This window comes from Sapajus apella, unplaced genomic scaffold (assembly GCF_009761245.1).
Source record: "Sapajus apella isolate SASKATOON/1434 unplaced genomic scaffold, GSC_monkey_1.0 scaffold1, whole genome shotgun sequence".
Lineage (NCBI taxonomy): Eukaryota > Metazoa > Chordata > Mammalia > Primates > Cebidae > Sapajus > Sapajus apella.
This window is the reverse complement of record NW_022436941.1, coordinates 21262861-21278416: the sequence shown is the minus strand read 5'-3', so window position 1 is coordinate 21278416 and position 15556 is coordinate 21262861. Positions and strand designations below refer to the sequence as shown.

General features: G+C 43.7%; 1 protein-coding gene across 1 annotated transcript in view; it reads left to right on the top strand.

Annotated features, from left to right (window-relative positions):
* Positions 1-7605: 7605 nt before the first annotated feature.
* Positions 7606-15556, top strand: part of TNFAIP8 (TNF alpha induced protein 8) — a 118609-nt gene continuing 110658 nt past the window's right edge. Inside the window, exon 1 of the mRNA XM_032272071.1 lies at positions 7606-7820. Coding sequence (XP_032127962.1) covers position 7820 — 1 coding nt within the window. The 5' untranslated portion in view covers positions 7606-7819. The remainder of the gene's footprint in view (positions 7821-15556) is intronic.

Sequence of the window (15556 nt, the reverse complement as noted above, 5' to 3'; positions counted from 1 at the left end):
TTCTTCTTCTGAGGCTATTCTCTACCTTGGGCCACCTGTGAGATTGCTGTCGTGTGTCACCTTCAAATTCTTAGAAATCTTGGCTTTTCACAGAAAGGGTCTACATGGCACACCCTTAAATCCTTCCAAGCTCTTAACAAAGGGACTAACAACTAAAATCTTGGCTGTATCTTTACTCTGTGATCATTTTCAATCCACAACAATGTTGAATAAATTTTTAAAGTCCACGAGGCCATTGCTATGAAGAGTGAGAACTCACACATGATAGTGAGACCAGTTCCGGGACACGGGGGAGGCTCAGCTCCCGGATAGGATGTGTTCTTCCAGGTCCTTGGTCCCTCAATCCCCCAAGAATGGGAGGGAGGACCCCTCTGGGCGCGGTAGCTTGTTTAAGTAAATATCGGACCCCAAAGAGTTTTGCAGAAAGTGATTTATTTAGGCAGAGAGAGAAAAAGGAGAAAGAAATAGACAGAGAGCAGCTCCCATGAGGTCATGGAAGGGGATCCAGAAGTGGAGTCCACCCGGATGTGGGAGAAGGGGACTTTTAACCTTGGAGTTATTCCTGCCCCATTCAAATTTTCTGTCCTGTGAAAGGAGTTCCTTTAAACTTCGTCTAGAGTGATTAACCTTTGATTTCTTCCCCCCCCCCCTTAAAGTTAAAACAAAGACCTTTAAGCTCCCAGATGGAAACGTGGAAGAAGGCAGGTGGGGCATGTCACTGGGAAGTTCTTGCCTTTGAAACTACACCCCCTTGTGGACGCGGGAAGGGAATACATTCCCTCAATAGTAAGTACTGTAGTTTATCAGCTCTACCCTGAAGATTGATACTTAACAATGAAAGAAGTAAGGCTATTAAAGGAGAACAACATGGAAGTCAAAATCTGCTAGGTGAGGGTGCTGTTCTTGCAGTAATATAGGACTAAGATGAGAACTTGTCTTGCTTAAAATTAAGTACATCTACAATCAGGAGAAGAGAAACAATAAAAAAAAAAAAAATCAAGTACAGCATTCCTAACTTGGACTAGCCTTTTGTAAGTGGAGCTACACAAGAGAATTCTATCAATAGAGCCAGGAATTTAAGCCATATTTATTTATTTTAAAATGTCTTAAAAGGAGTTGGAAAAGTAGAATTGTGTTTTCAAGAACAAGACAAAACAAAACTGGTCACTGTGGTATTTGAGATAGATTCACATGAGATTTGAGATGGTCCAAAAGGAGAAAATAGTTCATGTGGGGAAGAACCCATGCAGAGAAACCAATGGTGCAATTACAGAAAAATAAGGATTCTGGCTAGAGACAACACTATAATTTCTAAGAATGTCTTAAGAGGTGGCCAATGAGACACACAAAGAACTTGGTATCATGGGGAGTGTGGCTCACCCTATTGGGGACAGTTGTAGAAAATGTCGCATTTTGAAACAGCCTATAGTTCTAGCAAGATTTCTTAGGGAGAGATGTGTTTTCGTGCCTACATTATCATAAGAGGTAAATAATTCTGTATAAACAGTGAAAAATACTCTAAAATGGAGGTACAGCCACTAGTGATATGTAATAGCCATGAGTGGCGATTGAGGTCCATTAAAGCAATGGGAAGAGATTACTATCTGAAAACCTTGGTCTTATTCTATCCCAGAGTTTCTATTATTTAAGAAAAAAAAGATACTATACTATCTCACTCATCTGGTTACTCTGAGGACAAGATAAGATTTTATGATAATCCTCCAAAAATAAATAGGACTCGAAAGATAGAGTTTAAATAGTGGACAATTATAGAATAATTTGGAAGAATGGTGAAGTTATAGCCATGCTTTGAATCAGGCATGCTCATTGGCACATTCCCACAAAGGTATAGTTAAAGCACAAAGGCTACGTAAACATTTCTGCAGGCTATATTTAGGTTGCACATCTTTGCTTCAGTACCTTGCAGCTTGCTGGAAAATGTTAAACCTATCTTTCCCTTTACTCTTCCTTTTGGCTGTAGTATCATTCTCTCTGCTTGGCAAACTCCAGTTCATCCTTTTGAGTCAACTGGATGGAACCTCCTTTGTGAAATCTTCCCCATTTTCCGTTACTTCGTCTCTCCTCCCAGAGTATCTGTGCATACATTTTTATTGTATGTATCACAGTGCCACAATTATTTCCTTACACTCAAAAAGAAGACGCTTTCGTTGAGTAAGCAGAGCAGGGGCTTAGAGCAAAAGAAAAGAGTACACAAGAAAACTGGGACAGAAGATTTTTTAAGGCTTCACAAATTTCTCTAGAGTTAGTTCCCTTACCTTCAGCTGGGCAGAAGCAAAAATAGAAGGCATGCACAGAGGTATTTCTGGCATACAGTTACAGTAACAGCTAACTCTACTTCCTGTGACTTATGCAGTTTGGGAGTATTTGGGTCTGAGAGAATTCATCAATTTAGATGTAGCTACAGTTATTTTAGAACATATTTAGCCATTGAGTAATGGACTAGTTATTAGGAGCTTCTGGATTCCAATGTGTTTTATTGGCCCCAAATTGGAAATATGTAAGAACTAGCTTGAAAAGGAAATGACCCTGGCCTGACGCGGTGGCTCATGTCTGCAATCCCAGCACTTTGGGAGGCCGAGGCAGACTGATTACAAAGTCAAGCGATCAAGACATCCTGGCCAACATGGTGAAACCCCATCTCTACTAAAAACATGTGGTGGCGTGTGCCTACAGTTCCAACTACTTGGGAGGTTGAGGCAGGAGAATCGCTTGAACCCAAGAGGTGGAAGTTGCAGTGAACCGAGATCGAGCCATTGCACTACAGCTGGGCAACAGAGCTAAACTCCATCTCAAAAAAAAAAAAAAAAAAAGGAAATGAAAACATAAAAATGGTATCTATTGGCCCAAGTAAGACAGCAAAGTTAGTTATCTTGCTAATTTCTAAACATCATCACACTATGAAAAAAAACCCTATTCAATTTCATCAGTAACAAAATGAGTTGATTTTCAGTGCAAAGGACCCCAGAGTTGCAACTCATGTAAACTGATCATGCCCAGATGAACCAAGTGTTCCCAATTCATGAACCTGGGGCCAACCACAGTGAAATCTAAGTATTCAGATTGAGGAATGGGGATGGAATTAAGAAGGGAGGGGTACTCTGTTTTGCTGCAGTATGGACCTAAGGGCCAAGGACCCAGCATCACCTCTTTGCATGACCCAATCAGATCATGCTTCCTCGCACTGCTCTCTCTCTCACAGTTATCGTCTGCCTATAAGCCCTGTCCCCAGACTTCAGCCTGGGGAGACAGATTTGAGCACTGTGTCCTGTCACCTTGCCAGTCAACTTGCAATAAAGCTTTTTTTTTTTTCTCTCAAAGCCAGTGCCATAGAATTGTTTTCTAAACCCATTGGGTGGTGAGCCCGTTGATAGGTAGCAATGACAATGAGCAAGTTGCCTAAGATTTCAGGAGTACCCCACTCTCCATTCCTCCCCAAAGTAAACACTGAGACAGTGGTCACTCGCATTGTTTCTACCATTAGAGTCTGTGGTGTCTCAAGTTTAGATGGCCCTATCAAGTAGGTCATACAAAGAGAGAGTGGGACCTCCATGTAGAATTTTAAATTTTGTATTACTTTTAACATTTTAGCATTTTAATGTTTTGCATTGGGAAGAATAGAAATGAAAGGTTGAGGATAAAAGGGAATGAATAGTTAATGGACTATGATCTCTATAGATAGAAGAAAGTGATCATGGAGGACCCAGAGAACTGGTGAATGAGTTTGATTTGACCCATTGAGACAAGAAGAAAGGAAATCAAGATGAATGTGGATACAGATAGCATTTTGGGTGGCTGGGGCATGATGTCAAGACAATTCTCTATTGATGATCTCTAAATTTCCTATGAACTAGCAAGTGAAATCATATATCAAGAGAGTGGGAAAAACGTCTCGAGGACATGGTAAAGATTAAACCCCTTCTCCTTCTCATCCATGATGCAGGAGGCTATGCAGGCTACAGAACCGCTTAGCGGAGATTAGAGGTCATAAATCTGTAGTGGTACCAAGTTTTACACTTTTTTGGTTGTTAAGTAGTCCATATGAAAAATGTAGCTGGCTAGAAAGATTTGCCAGGTGGATACAGGGAAAGGAAAATGGGACAAAACAATAGAGAGGACCAGCAAGGGAGTGACTGATATGTTGACTCTCAGGGTTGGGCTGGATTGGAAAAGGCGCTGAGGGAAGAAATGCAAACCTAGATCAGATAAAAGAAGAGTGTGGGGATCAAAGGTGGGAGGGTGTAGTTGGGGTGTAGAAAGTCAGAGATAAAGATCATAAAGGTAGAGGTGGCTCTGAGGGTGCTCCTACAGGGTACAGCCGGGGGGTAAGGGAGACTGAAATCAAGCAATGGTGAAAGTTACTGGGGTTGAGGTTTCAAACATCATGACATCCTGGGTGAACCTCACAGCAATCATGCACATGGAGCTTCTCCTGTCTCACACAGAAGCTAAGCCTCATTAAGGTTTTGTGCTTTGTCCAGAGTCATCCAGCTTACACAGGGCAGTTCCAATATTAGAACTCTCAATTGGTGGTTACGAATATCACTATCCGTGGGCATTCAGAGATAGTTTCTGATTATTTGGGGATGGGAGAGGTTGGGAGTGTACAAACCCTTTTAATCCTAGTGTAGTTACATTACTGCAGACTCCAGAGGTATTTAGAAAGTGTGTATCTTTGGCCTGGTGAGGTGGCTCATGTCTGTAATCCCAGCACTTTAGGAGGCTGAGGCGGGTGGATCACGAGGTCAGGAGATCAAGACCTTCCTGGCTAACATGGTGAAACCCTGTCTCTACTAAAAATACAAAAAATTAGCCCGGTGTGGTGGTATGCACCTGTAGTCCCAGCTACTCGGGAGACTGAGGCAGGAGAGTCGCTTGAACCCAGGAGGCGGAGGTTGGCAGTAAGCAGAGGTTGTACTACTATACTCCAGCCTGGAGTGAGACTTCGTCTCCTAAAAAGAAGAAGAAGAAGAAGGAGGAGGAGGAGGAGGAGGAGGAGGAGGAGGAGGAGGAGGAGGAGGAGAGGAGGAGGAGGGAGGAAATACCTATCTTTGTCCTTTCCACTGAATGACACCACCAACGATTGACCCTGCCAATCCTGAAGCCCTTTAAATCCACCTGCATGACTCACCTTCCTTCACTCCCCCCATCCCCTCAATCTCCAGGCTTTTCTAAGTCTTGAATGCATATTCTCCTTTCCATCTACATAGTTTAGGCCCTCAGCATCTGTATTAGTTTTCTACTATTGCCATAGCAAATGATCACAAATTTAGGGGTTTAAAATAACACAAATGTGTTACTTTACAGTTCTGTAGGCCATAAATCAGTATCAGTGTCACCAGGATATAAGGTGTCAGTAGAGCTCAATTACTTTCTGAAGACTCTAAGAGAGGATCCATTTCCTTGCTTATTTGGGTTATTGACAGAATTCAGTTTCTGCTCTTGTAGGACTGTGGAAGAAATGGAAATTTAGACCAGATACAGAAAGTCAATTTTTTTGTTGGCTGTCAGCTAAGGTCCTTTCCCAGCTCCTGTAGGCTATCCACAGTCCTTGGTTCGTGGTTCAAATTGAGTTCCTCTCACACTTTGAATCTCTTTGACCCACTCTTCTTCCATTTTAGGGGATTCATGTGATTAGATTTGCCTCACTGAAATAATCCAGGATAATCCCCTATCTCCTCAATGGCATCAATTTTTTTTTTTTTTTTTTTTTTGGGACAGAGTCTCCCTCTGTTGGCCAGGCTGGAGTGCAGTGGCACGATCTCGGCTCACTGCAACCTCCACCTCCCAGGTTCAAGCAATTCTCTGCCTTAGCCTCCTGAGTAGCTGGGATTACAGGCATCTGCCACCACGCCCAGCTAATTTTTGTATTTTTAGTAGAGATGGGGTTTCACCATCTTTTGGTCTTGAACTCCTGACCTTGGGATCCACCCACTTCAGCCTCCCAAAGTGCTGGGATTACAGCCAGCGCACCGGACAATGGCATCAAACTTAATCACACCTGCAAAATTTCTTTCTTTCTTTATTTTTTTTTTTTATGACGGAATGAGAAGGTAACACCTGCAAAATTTCTTTTGCCATGTAAGATAACATATTCACAGCTTCCAGGGATTAAGAAGGCCTCTTTCTCTAGTAATTCTGCCTACTGAAGTATCTCACCCTGACATATTTCAATATTTTTTAAGCAAGTTTCTTGGTTCTGGGATCTTTTATGTTTCCAAATTAAACTTTCTGGAAACATACCTAACCTATCTTCTGCGCTTAAAACCCTTCTGGCTTTCTACCAAAGGTCAAATTAATGTTTAGCTTCTATAGGAAAACAGCTGAGTTTGGTCCTGTTTTGTTTTAGCTTCATTCTGACCACGATTCCACTTCTCCTCCGTCCTTCTTCAGGCTTGAAAAAGTTTACTGTGATTCTTCCTCACTTATAGCTGCTTTTGAAGCTCTCATTCTTTCTTCCAAACTCAGCTCAGACATCACCTACTCCAAGAAGATCTCCCTGACGCCTTTCCCCATAGTTGTAATCACAGGACAACGTCCTCTTGTAAAAACTCCGTACCTTGGGTATGTTTCAATGTTTTTCATTAAACCCAAATGTGTTGTGATTTTTGTCTGTTTCACCTATCAAGAGTTTACTTCTCTCTCTCCAAGCCAAACTCGGCCATTTCCCAAATATGTAACTTTCTTTGGGAAGGCTATTTACTTCAAGAGGTCTCCCTTTCCCTGTGTAAAACAGGGGTAGTGACAGGATCTATACCATAGATTGTTGTGAGTAGAACGGTGACCTGCACATATTAAGTTTTGCTAGTATTGTTAATATTCCCAGCCCTCTGCACCCCGCTGCGATGTAGTAGGTGCTTAATGGATGTTTATGGTGTGGATGAATTCGTCGTACTCCCACAAAGGTCCCTCGCCCTTGAAAATGGCTACCCCGGGCCAGGGCTCCTCAACAGAATGAAGATCCAGATTCTGCTCCATCCTGGCGGTCTCTAGTGGCCCCTGAGAGCAAGACTTCGGCTCCACAAAGTCAGTCACAGCTAAGTCCGCGGGGGGCGGCAGAGAGCGGGCGCTTTGCAGGAAGCCCTGCACTCTCCGCCAATGGAAACCAGGAATCGGGAGCGCGTCAGCTATCGTCGGGTAGACTTAAGGCCAGCCGACGATGAACGGCCAAAGAGCAGCGGAATTTAGGGGCTTTCATGAGTCATCATCATAATAGTCAATAATGATGGCAACAGACACTAACATTCACGCGTTCTTGTTACCTACAAGACACGGTGTAAATGCATGACTCCATTTAATCATCTCAACACACTACAAAGTTGGTGTCTCATTTTTACAACGGACGAAACTGAGGGGCTCAAGGAATAGTATATTGTTTGCGTATCTCCCAAGCGGATCCTGTTCTCTAGTGTCTAGCGGTGTGGGCCTAGAGATCCAAGTCTGGCTTCCAGGCCGCCGCTCCGCCCTTCTCCGTGTTCTCCAGCGCCGGGCCACTTCCGACTCCTGCTGTCCAGTCCCCCCGCTCCTCCTCTCCCACCCCGCCCCGCCCCAACCGCTCGGCTCCTCCCCCCCGTCCGCTCCGTCCCCGACTTCCCGGCTCCTCCCCGGGCTGCCCGCCACACCTCTGGCCCCTCCTGCAAGCTCCGCCCCTCCCCCCTGGCTCCTTTTCTCCCGCCCGCCTAGCCCGCGCTAGGCTAAGGTCTGCGAGCGCTCACGAGCCACCGGGCCAGTAGGGAACTCGGCGCCGCCAGACCGCCCAGCTCGCGCCTCAGCGTCCCGGCGCCGCCGCGCCACTTCTCCGAGTAAGTGGCTCCTGGGCGCGCCCGTCCCGCGCACACCCCCGCGCGCCTCTCCCGCCGCTGGGCTGCGGGCTGCTCCCGGCGCGCGCCTCGGGCTCAGAGAGTTTCTGAAGCGAGTGTGAGTGGGTGCGAGGATGCGTTTGAATGACTGTGTGTATTTGAGTGTGCGTACGAATGTGTGCAGGAGCGCACAGCTTCAGAAACTCCCCGGAATTTTACTCAGTTCCAGTGCTGCACTGAGGATGCGAGACCCCCTGTTAGGAACCCTTACCTACTCAGAGCGACCTCTTAACCTTTACCTCCTGCTCCGAGCCCTTTTCCTTCCCCCGCCTTTTTCCTTCCCTTGCTATTTGTCACGTCCTCCTGTAACCACACATGCTGGCGAAAGCGCTCCCCGGGTTATCAGGATGCCCCAGATTGCAGACTGAGTTGCTGGCCTGAGATTGTAATCCGACCTTGCATTGTAAAATGGGCAGAGACCAGAGCCCTGCTTTGAGATCACTTGATGGCGACTTCCTTTGAAGAAGAAAGTGTGTGTGTGTGTGTGTGTGTGTGTGTGTGTGCGCGCGCGCGCGCGCATGACTACACATGTGGCAGTGGAGCCCTCAGCACCTGCTGCAGACACCTGATGAGCGCTCAGGCTCCTCGGACTGCAGGCGGCTGATAGGCATGTTCAAGACCAGGCTGACCCGCCAGGGTTAGGCACCTTAAATATGTTAATTGCTTCAGTGACGCTGTATTTCTAAACCAACAGATATTCTAAAACTCAGGAGCTTTATGTAGAAGGAGCAGTGTCCCCAGAGGAATCATGGAAGGAATCAAACAGTAGTTAAGTGCCCAGTGTTGAAACAAAAAAATCCTTGTATTGCTTAAGACTGATCATTCCATCCCTACATAAATTATTTTTAAGGGGGATAGGTCAGTACTCTCTCAATGCAGTATGTATTTCTACACTTAAAAAATTAATTGAAAGCTTTGTTATCATAACAGCAGTGTTATACTTGAGTCTCTCTGTAAAATGGTTTCTTCATCTATAAAGTGATTGCCTGGTTGCTGGGGTCCTATCTAATTTTAATAGTATCTCTGAGTTCTACATTTCAGTTTATCCTTGCTACTTTCTTGCTATGAAAGTAGAATATTCTACTTCATTGATAATAATCCATTTAAGAGATGCAGATAGGGGAATCACATTTTGAGTAGAAATTATTCGTTGTGGGTAAGGATAACAACATTGTGTGGCCAAAGGAAAGAACCGAAAAGGCTAGCCTTTAAGAAGCCATTGTGCATTGGCACATGAAAGGTAAGAGTTGATAAATCACTTTAAGTGCTGCTTATTGCAGCAGGTATTTTTATCCTGGTTTGAATCCTGTGTTACACAGAAGTGTTTCCACACTGTTTTAACTAAGGAAACATTATACTTTGCAATGTAAACGTGTGACTCCATCTCTCTTTAAGGAAAGAAATAATTATCATATTTAATTAAACCCGTGGACATTTATTGCTACCTTCTAATTAGAGCTGTCATGAGGAGTTTAAGTCAGCAAGTTACTGTTGTTTGTGCATAGAGACAGGTCTTGCTATGTTGCCCAAACTGGTCTTGAACTCCTGGGCTCAAGTGATCCTCTTGCCTCAGCCTCCTGAGTAGCTGGGGCTACAGGGACCCACAAATAATTGTTAATTTTCTAGCTAGTAACACAATTTGCTTTTTCATAGATTTTTTTTTATGACTTTTCTCCTCCATACACATTGATTGCCTTCCCCAATCACTGTTGAGTTTTTACTTGTAATCTGAGTAAATAAAGTTTGGGGAAGTAGACTACTACCTACTCCTCTGTAAAATATGAATTCCTTAGATATTGAATGTGTTGTGTTACAGTCTTTGGATTGACATATGTAGACTTTATAAATCATTATATTAATCTAGATTATATGACGATTTAAGAATCATTAATAAATCAATGAATATAGGAAGGTTCTACCAAAAGCATAGTGATCCTGCACAAATGGGTCTTTTAAACATTTTCGTTAAGGGAGACTTTTACTCTTTTGTGCTTTTTGTTCCAGTGTGTTTAAACTCACCAAGAAAAGTTTGTGTGAGTTGAGAAATCTCATGCTGTTGCCTCTTAATTTTCTATTTCGGACTATATTGCTAGACATAGTCTTTGTTTAGGTGTTGAGCTGTCGTGAGGACAGGCTGTCCTGGGATCCTAAACAGAATAGCAGAAACCTGGGAGTGAACATACTACCGGGGCCAGGAACAGAGTATTTTATGAGGCCAGTTCTTTGCAATTCTCATTCTGTTGAAATGGAGGAAAGGGTGTGTGGAGAGGTATTATTGCATCCAAACAACACTCATTAGGAAATGCTGAGTTGGGGGAGGAGCAGATTTCTATGTGACTTATGGCTTGGAGAACTTCACTGAGGTGATCCTTAAAGCTGAGTCTACCACAGTGCCAGGCACTGCAGAAGTCTTATATCTAATTGATCCAAATGATCTGATTAATCCTCTTCTGCCGGAGATAGCCCAGTGTGGAAGTAACACCCTTCCTGGGGATTTCATTCATACTCAGAATCGAGCTTTGTTCTATATCACGTGGAATGGTCCATTTCCCACCCCCTCCATTTATGCCTGATAGCAGTTGAAGGGGGTGAACATGGGATAACCTCCAGGAGGTAGGGGAAAAAACAGTGATGATAAATAAGGGCCACTTGCTTCCTCAAAGAGGGGAAGGGCATAGGGGCTATTAGTACAATCCCAATGCCAGGGACATTGACTTTGGCAATGCTGATGTGCACAGGGGCCAACCTGGATCACAAAGTGAACAGTTTCCCCTGCTTTGGCATTCTCGGGGATCTCTGGCTCTGATACAGAAGTTAAGGGAAGGAATTGTTTGGTGCCAGATTAACTTTTATCACCTCACCCTCCTCACACTGCCCACATCCTGCATTTAATACCAAATACACACGGTAAGAACTCAACAAACACTGAAAAAGCCCTCGTAACACCCAACTTTTTTGTTTCCCTGTAGCAAAGAATTTTCTTCCCATACTCGTCTCTGGTTTTGATGATTGTGGCCCTGGAGTCTGAGCCAACGGCCGTTTCTAGGCTTTTATACTTCAGTTGTGCTGCCCAGTAGCTGAAAATGAATGATTTGTAGAAAGTTAAAAAAAAAAAAAATCAGAGAACTATGTTGCAAAATGTAAATGAGGTCAGTTCATTTTTAGTCTACATTTTGGCCTGAAGGGGAGGAAATGAACTACAAGTGGAGGGTAGATAATTCTAGAATGGCAGAACCAACAGACATCTTGGAAACCACTTGGCCCATGGCCTTACACCACATGGTTGCTGTTACTCAACTTTGGAGGTGTCCACCTCCTTTGTCCAGCTTGAAGAGGTGAGCACCATTCATTCACACAGCAGGCACTTATTGAGCTCCTGCTATGGGTCTGGTACAGCACATTCTTCTCAGGTTTACATGAAAGCCTGGGATCTGAGAAGGCAGGTAACTTGCACAAAGTTGTCTGCTGGTAAGAAGGAGTCCCCGAAGGCAAGTTGCCAGTGGCAAAAATGGGTTCGGAATTCTCTGTGTTTCACCAAGGAAAGTAAAGGTATTTCCTTAGGACAGTAGAATCATATTCAAAATATTTGTCTGTCTCAACAATAAGAAACTCAAAGCAACACATTTCTTCCAACATCTGTTTCAAATAACCAGTGGTATTACTGAAATAAACCTGATTCCGTAAGATTTTGTTTTACATCAGATGTAAATTACCTGAGAATTGTTTGAAAATATCACAGGCTCAGCAATAATCAAATAATACCCAGCCCATCCTTTTAGAAAGCAGTTACTATTTCTCTGGAAGCAGGTGTTTATGGTACAGAACCAAGGTAGCTGAGGTTCAGAACCAGCTGCAAAGCAGGATGGGTACCAAAAAGATTGTTTTCCTAGGCTTGTCCTTTTCCGTGTAGGACAAGGGGGATTAAAAACCAACATGGTGATGTTTTTGTCAAGGTGACGGGGCGCTAGGTATATGGATCTTTTCCACTAAAAACAAAAAACAAGGGTGGCGGGGAGGTGGTCACAGGAATGAGACTCTAGGCTAACTTGTGAACACCTCTGGGTTAGTTTCTTTAATAACAGAGAATGGAATTAAGTTCAAAATTCCACTTGTAGTTTCCTTAAACACTGGGAATAAAGATGATTTTAGTCAAGAAATAGTTTGTCCCCATGACTTTGCTGGAATCAGCAGCTTGTGTCTCAGCCCCTGCTGGCCGTGTGGCTTTGGACAATCTTCTTCACTTTCTGAGCCTGTTTCTTCACCGGACTAAAAACTGGGGATAGTATTTATATTATAGGATTGTTGTGCAGATTAAACCAGATGTTCCTCTCCTGTGTCAATGTGCAGATTAAGTGAGGGACTTGGTCAGATTGGCCAAATAGGTTTCATTCCAATAAGTGTTAGTACTGGGCCACTGTGGAGTAGAGAGGGAGAGTAGTAACTTGTGTCATATGTGATTTTAGCATGAATTCTTTTTTCCTTTAATGATGCCAGAGGAGCGCAGAGAATGGGGTGAATGTAGCACAACTTCAGAGATTGCCAGCTACAGGATCACATGATTATATAAGGGAAATGTTGCCGCTGCTGCCAAAGACAAGTGAGCCAGAGCAGGGCATTTGAGTTTTATGTGCCTGAGAACGAAGAAGAGCCATGGTACCCATTAAGCTTCACTGCATGAGGGAAGCTTTCAAAAGACCTATTACAGTTAAATTGTCAGCAGTGGGTTGGCCTTTCACAACCCCCATGTTTAAAACAAGTAGTAAGTGAAACCAGGTTATCTAAGACGGACAGCTGCCCTTGGTGTTGCAAAGGGAATCGGGCTGGCATGTCTTCAGGGGAAGTTGCGTGAGTTCCGGAGGCCCAGGGAAAGGACCGCATCTTCAGAATTAGGCACTGGGGCTAGGTCTTCTGGGAACACAGTACTCAGCACTCTTGGATATTTTAAAGGAGCCAAAAAGTAAGCAACAGCGCACTGAGCCAATACCCTCTCTAAGCCTGGCTCTTACTCCTTCAAACCAAATTCATTTAACTCGAGCCTTCCCCATTCCCAACTCATATTTATCATTTGTTTTAAAAAATGAGGTTTTTGTTTTGTTTTATTTTTACAAAAATAGGGGAGACAGAGATTGTAGTGTGTGCTGTGTAGGCCTAACTACACACATCCTTTCCTGTCCTGAGCTCTCATCTGACTGTGTTCAGACCCTCACACATATGTGGACACAAAAAGAAATGCCATGGTCTTCTGAGAAACAAAATACATGCACAATGTTGGCAACAGATTGCAAATTACAGAACAAACTTTGGTCACGTAAACCTTTGGGTAGTAAGTCCAGTACCTCATTCCATCATTCTGTGGTCAGGAAACTACTCTTTTATTTTTCCTTCTCTCTTTAAAGGGCTGAAATTGTTTTCTGGGAAATGGCAGGTGCTTGGTTAAATACTGTTTCACTGTGCTTGAAGGGCAGAGCTATCCTCAGTGATGGAATTCCTTTTGCCTTGATGCAGAATTAGGCTGCCAGTGACTCATGAAGTATACCTGGAAGAGGTGAATGAGCTCAGGTCTTCCCAACATCCGGTGATTACCTCTGTTTGCACACATTTAGCCACCTTGCTCCTTTGCTTTTTATGGCCTGGCATGACTGATAGTGCCTGAAGGAACAGGGCTACTACTTGCCAGGGTAAGAGACCTTGTGTAAATAGGGAGCCTCCTGAGAAAGCAAGGATTCCCTGCCCTGTGTACCTGTGGTGTTTATCTCCTCCCTGGCAGGGAAGCTCTACTCAGGTGGAGTAGTTTGAGAACATCATTATCCGGGCAGCCACAAAGATGATACACCAAATGAAACTCTGAACTTGTCCAATGTGCTGTATTTTAGGGTTCATCTGGGACTATAGCTCTCTGAACCTGACTGTAAGTCAGAATCACCAGTGAAGCTTGATGCAAATTGAGGACCCCTAGCCTCAGAGACTCATGCGACTAATTTTCCTGTCTTGTTCTAGAAAGAAGTTTATTCAGGCAGCAGGTATCTGTAGGGATTTTTTAAAAAATTATTATTTCGAAATGGAAAGAGCAAATCTCTTAAAAGTACGGAGTGGCTTTAAAGTTTAAAGAAGATGAAAATGAACACATACATATAAAATGAACACCTGTGTACCCATCTTAAGAAATAACAAAGTTGTTTTTATAATAGATTTTCACTGGGTGGAAAAATTTTGACAAGCAACCAGGTCAAGAACAAAAAATAACAACCAAAACAATTAGTGGTGTCCCACAAATAGATCCAGGAATTGAAGGCCATGAAGCAGAGACATTGGAGAGTCTGCCCAGTGTTCATTAGTTGAAAATCTAGACTTTGAGTCACCGACAATGCTGACATCATAAATTCAGTATGCTGGCTGACTTAAGGACACCTCAGGTGGTTTATAGATTACTGATCTGGGATGGGCATCCTTATTTCAACAGCAGCACATGTTTGGAAGAGCCGAGGCCTAACTCAGGACTCGGAGTTGCCAAGTGGACTGTTTCCCCTACCCCAGGCCTGTTCCCTGTCCTGAGGTCTTGGCACCTCCAGGAATCTATTCTGTTCTCAGAGTGTCCTCTCGTTTTGCAATGGTAGAAAATGAAAAACAGACCATTTTTAAAAAATTCATCTTCTGTAACTTCCTCTCTCTTCTTTTGCATTTTGGGTTTTGCCCGTACTTGAGACTTCCCTATTTTTGAATTTTGGTCAGTTTTTAATTTATTTTTCTAATAGGGGCCATAGAAATTATTAATAATAAAGGTCTGCTGCTGATGATACTAATTATAGTAGAACTGCAGCTTTTTTTTTTCCCCCTTCTAGATTTAAATATTTGATCAGAGACTAACAGGTATGAAATTGACTAATTCAGGTCTGGCCTCTTCCTTCCTCTGTAGTCAGCCATCCCCCAGGTTTGCCGCCCTGGAGTTCAGTACACTGGGGCCTTCCAGTCTCACCATTAGGGAAATGAGGCAGTTAGAGGAAGCTGGGCAGCGACTTGTGGAGACAGGTGGCAGGGGCAGAGAAATAACCACCCCAGCCCTATAAGCATATCCACACTGAACTTTACCCTTTAAGCAGTCTTTTGTAAGTTCTGTTTTCTTTTTGTCTTTTTTTTTTGTTTTTTTGAGATGCAATCTCATTCTGTCACCCAGGCTGCGGTGCCGTGGTGTGAACTTGGCTCACTGCAACCTCTATCTCTCGGGCTCAAGCAATTCTCCTACTCAGCCTCCCGAGTAGCTGGGATTACAGGCAAACGCCACCATGCCTGGCTAGTTTCTGTATTTTGAGTAGAGACAGCGTTTCACCATGTTGGCCAGGCTGGTCTCGAATTCCTGACCTCAAGTGATCTGCCTGCCTTGGCCTCCTAAAGTGCTGGGATTACAGGTGTGAGCCACTGCACCTGGCCTGTAAGTTCTATTTTTTTATATAAGTGTATTTGTTTGCAAGGGCTGCCGTAACAAAATACCACAGACTGTTGGCTTAAACAACAGAAATGTATATTCTCACAGTTCTGGAGACTGGAAGTTCAAGATCAAGATGTCAACAGATTTGGTTTCCATGGGGCCTCCCTCCTTGCCTTTCAGATGGACACATTTCTGTGGTATTCTCACAAGAACATTTCTCTGTTTGTGCACATCCCTGGGGTCTCTCCGTCTTCGT